The sequence below is a fragment of the Saccostrea cucullata genome, unplaced genomic scaffold, assembly GCF_032062105.1.
Source record: "Saccostrea cucullata isolate Sc308-1 unplaced genomic scaffold, CSIRO_AGI_Scuc_v1 ctg12202, whole genome shotgun sequence".
Taxonomy (NCBI): domain Eukaryota; kingdom Metazoa; phylum Mollusca; class Bivalvia; order Ostreida; family Ostreidae; genus Saccostrea; species Saccostrea cuccullata.
Window position 1 is genome coordinate 1 of NW_026922006.1, and position 3,802 is coordinate 3,802.

The 3,802-nt window shown below is 33.1% G+C and overlaps 1 protein-coding gene across 1 annotated transcript; it reads right to left on the reverse strand.

Moving 5' to 3' along the window:
- Window positions 1-370: 370 nt before the first annotated feature.
- LOC134261049 (stomatin-like) lies at window positions 371-3,413 on the reverse strand (the record flags this gene model as incomplete). The annotated part of the gene is made up of 5 exons (XM_062743529.1): window positions 3,244-3,413; window positions 2,737-2,944; window positions 2,333-2,436; window positions 1,456-1,522; window positions 371-453 (listed from the first exon to the last, which is right to left on the reverse strand). Coding segments are annotated over exons 2-5 (438 nt in total), but the record flags the coding sequence as incomplete, so codon positions are not given.
- Window positions 3,414-3,802: the final 389 nt, after the last annotated feature.

The window sequence follows — 3,802 nt, forward strand, 5'->3', positions numbered from 1 at the left end:
TACTAATGTTCCAGCTGACATGTAAATTATTACTTGAAAGACCAATTTAGATTGGAAATCAAAGGGAAACTTGAACTCAGTCTGTAAGCATCTGTTAAAATCTTATTATCACAAGCACAGAAAAACAAAAAGTTTGGAATGTAGTGTCCTATTTTTCTGAGTCTAAGGGCAATAACTTTTGTGAAAATAAGTCAATCCACATGAAACTCAAACTTGACTTTTAAAAAAATATCAGCTCATTATCTCAATACCCAGCCCAGCAAATATTTTCAAATCATTATGATGAAAAAAGGAAGAAAAAGGGTACCCTTGCTATTTAAGGGGTGGGGGCATAAAAACTATCTCTCAGCATTTGGCCTACACTGCTCACCTGTTGTGGGGGAACATTAAACGCCTTAATTTTCATGTCCACTTTTCTGCAGTTATCCACACATGGTAAAATAAAAACTATCCCTGTAAAAAGAATTTGTTGCAATATTGTCTGAGGACAAAGGAAACATGATAATCAAATGACGATATCATTGCTAAATGTTCTGCTAATGTGCATATGGGCAAATATATAGCTATTGTAAAACGAGAATATTTGGCGCACTACTAATTTTAGCGCCTTTGGCGCAAGAGCCCCTGAGCGCTAAAATTTATTGTGCGCTAAAGGATTTCTAAATATCATTTTTTGTGTGTGTTAAAAGCTTTTACATAAGTACATGAAAACCGGAACGCACGATTACATGATGTCGAAGGGTCATTGGATTTTATATACACACTAGTACTGCACATGTTCAGAAGACAGCAAGTTCTGCAAAATTACAATAAATTAAACTGTTGTTACCCCAGTAGTTGTTACACGATTATTATCATTAGCACCTTCAAAGTTTGGCTTCTCGGCGTGTCAATCATCAAACAATGCAATCAAGCATGGCGATTGAGCTTGCAGACAATACCTGATTAGGATTACCGTTTTATCGAAGTAATTTTCTGTCGATGCATGCATTGTTTTAATATGATTTTAAATGAGTAAATACTCCATTTCTTAAAAAATTAATATTTTATAACATTGTGCCACGTCCATGTGATAGCAACACGTACCGCGGTAAAGTTAACGAATGTTTACTGATATACGGGAATACTAATGTGTTTCCGTGCTTGACTAACCAAAAAGTCAAATACGGATGTGGAGAGAAAAAAAACAAAATATCATTTATATATTTTTCTGAAAAGTGCAAGCGCTAAAATTTATTTGCGCTAATGCATCCTCACTTGCATTTGCGCTAAAATATGTATGAGCCAAATTTTCTCGTTTTACAGTATCTCCTCAAAATAATTTTCACAATATTCATTACTACAGGTGCTTCCTGTTGTGAATTCATTTCTTGTTCTTTCAAAGAGAATACAAATGATTTCTTTTAATTTCCAAAAAGCTGTATAATTAAAAACAAAGCAAGTAATATTTCTTACCAGGACCTTTAATCTCTACAAGTCGTCCTAGACGGAATATGGCAATCCTCTCATATTGTCCAAGTTTCTGAAATATAAATCAATTTAAAAGTTTCAATATGAACACTTTCAATTTGTTAATAACCTTGATTAATATTTCATACCTTTGTCTGGATTTGTAAATCTGTATTGGGTCTTGTGAACTCCTTTTTTTTTTTTAACACTTAATACATGTAAATACAGTACATGTATTTTAATTTTATTAAATGATAATTGAAATGTATACATTTAAAAATTGTTTTTTTAATGGTCAAAATATCCAATGCATTCCTGTGAACCATAAACCAGCGTTTATCTGTGTGTGAGAAATTTCTGCAAGTTTGGCAACGTTCTTTATCTTGCAAATACTAATCGCCACAAACTATACATTTTGATTTGTATTGTAAAGAATGTTTCCTCAGTCATGAAAATTAATCTTCAAGGATCAATTTCAAACTCACAAATCACAAAAAAAATATTACTGTGGAATCATTTTTATTCATGGGATCAATGTTCGTGGGTAAGCAAAATTTTACCTGTTTGTGGGGATGTAATTTCTTGGGTTACTCGTAAATAAGATGGTTCAGTGAATCAATATGCAAACAAAATAAACATTCGTGGGGATGCTAATTCGAGAGTAAGGGTAACCCACAAACAATGGTCCCCCACGAACAATGATGATTCCACAATGGTTCATTTACAGTATAACACTTTATTATTATACAAGTATCCATGTAGATTATACTACATGTACATGTACTTATGGCAATCATACACCTCAGGTATATGTAAAGATAAAGAGACAGATTAATAATTTGAAATGTTTTTATTTTTTCTTATCTGTAATTGAGATCCTTACCCTGAAGCAAAACCAGCCACTGACAGGAAAGGTTAGGATCAGTAGCAGGATACAGCAGGCAGTCAGGAACAGGTGACACACTCGACCAATCAAAGGCTGCTTCACTGTAAACACAAGGAATACATGTTACTATATACAGAACCAGCCACTGACAGAAAAGGTTAGGATCATGTGCAGGATACAACAGACAGTCAAAAACAAGTGACACATTCGACCAATCAAAGGCTGCTTTAAATTATTAAATGTGGCAACATACTTTGAAAATACTATACTCTTTAAAAAAATATTAATCCAAAAAAAGTAACAGTTGGTAAATCTGGTCAGTTTAGTACATGTACTATTCATAAAATCTTGTGAAGACTTCATTTTCTATTAAACATCCATTTATATACATGTACCTTTACCTCTTGTAAACTGAACATCATCCACATAGCGGGATTCTGTAAAGCTGAATGCTGATCTGTATTTGTTAGGGTTGATTGGAGCAAACTGGTTGTCCGCGCTGGAGTAGTTAAAGGTGGAAGAGAAATCAAGTCGCACATCGTCCACCTGGTCTGATGTGGGCAGTCTCATGTATCGGGCTGACATTGTCAGTTAGCAGATATGCAACATCTTGAAAAATATTTTTTATTATTATTTTAGTTATTCTAGGAATTTATTGGCATAAATTGGGAATCCTAATCGGAACTCGTCATAATTGAAAGTTAAAATATAAATGATTCAACATTGCAGAAGCCCTTAGGGTGTTCTAATTCATACAAACTTCAATCTACTCTACTGGGCATTCTTCCATATACATGTGAGTATAGTTATAGAGAGGTATCTGTATATACTTTTTGTTCATTTACGAAATAAAATGTCATGGGGAGCGCCTATGGACAAGTCAAAAGATAAAGAAGAAATTATCATACCTCTTAAAGTCTTTTAACAGTTTTTAAGGAATTTCCATTCTGTTGCAAAATAATTAATATCCCAGCTTCAAAGATAAAAGGCTAAAGTTAATTTAGAAAACCGTATGCATATGACAAGAACTAATTCAATATCCTAAAACGACTAATTTCGAAATCAACAAAATATGCCGAATTTCATATAGGAAACGATGGGTGGAAGCTAAAATTAGAAGTTAACGTAAAGATAAAAAAAATCCGGAAAGGTTTATCCATCAGGAAAATTTAAAGCATAGTATAATTCGTTTTATATTTTAATAAAAATATACAATTTGTTATTATAAATTCAATTGATATAAGAAATTGTTATTTTGTTTATCATTTTTTAAACAAACATAATACTTTAAAATTGGAGTGGAAAATGGGGATGAGGTTACGGTACATAATGATAATCTCAGCGAGATGTCGTAGGGGCTAAAATATTTGGTCGGACGTCCACTACGACGTAGTGGACGTCCGACCAAATATTTTAGCCCCTACGACATCTTGCTGAGATTAGTACGTACATTGTAGCTGCAGATTT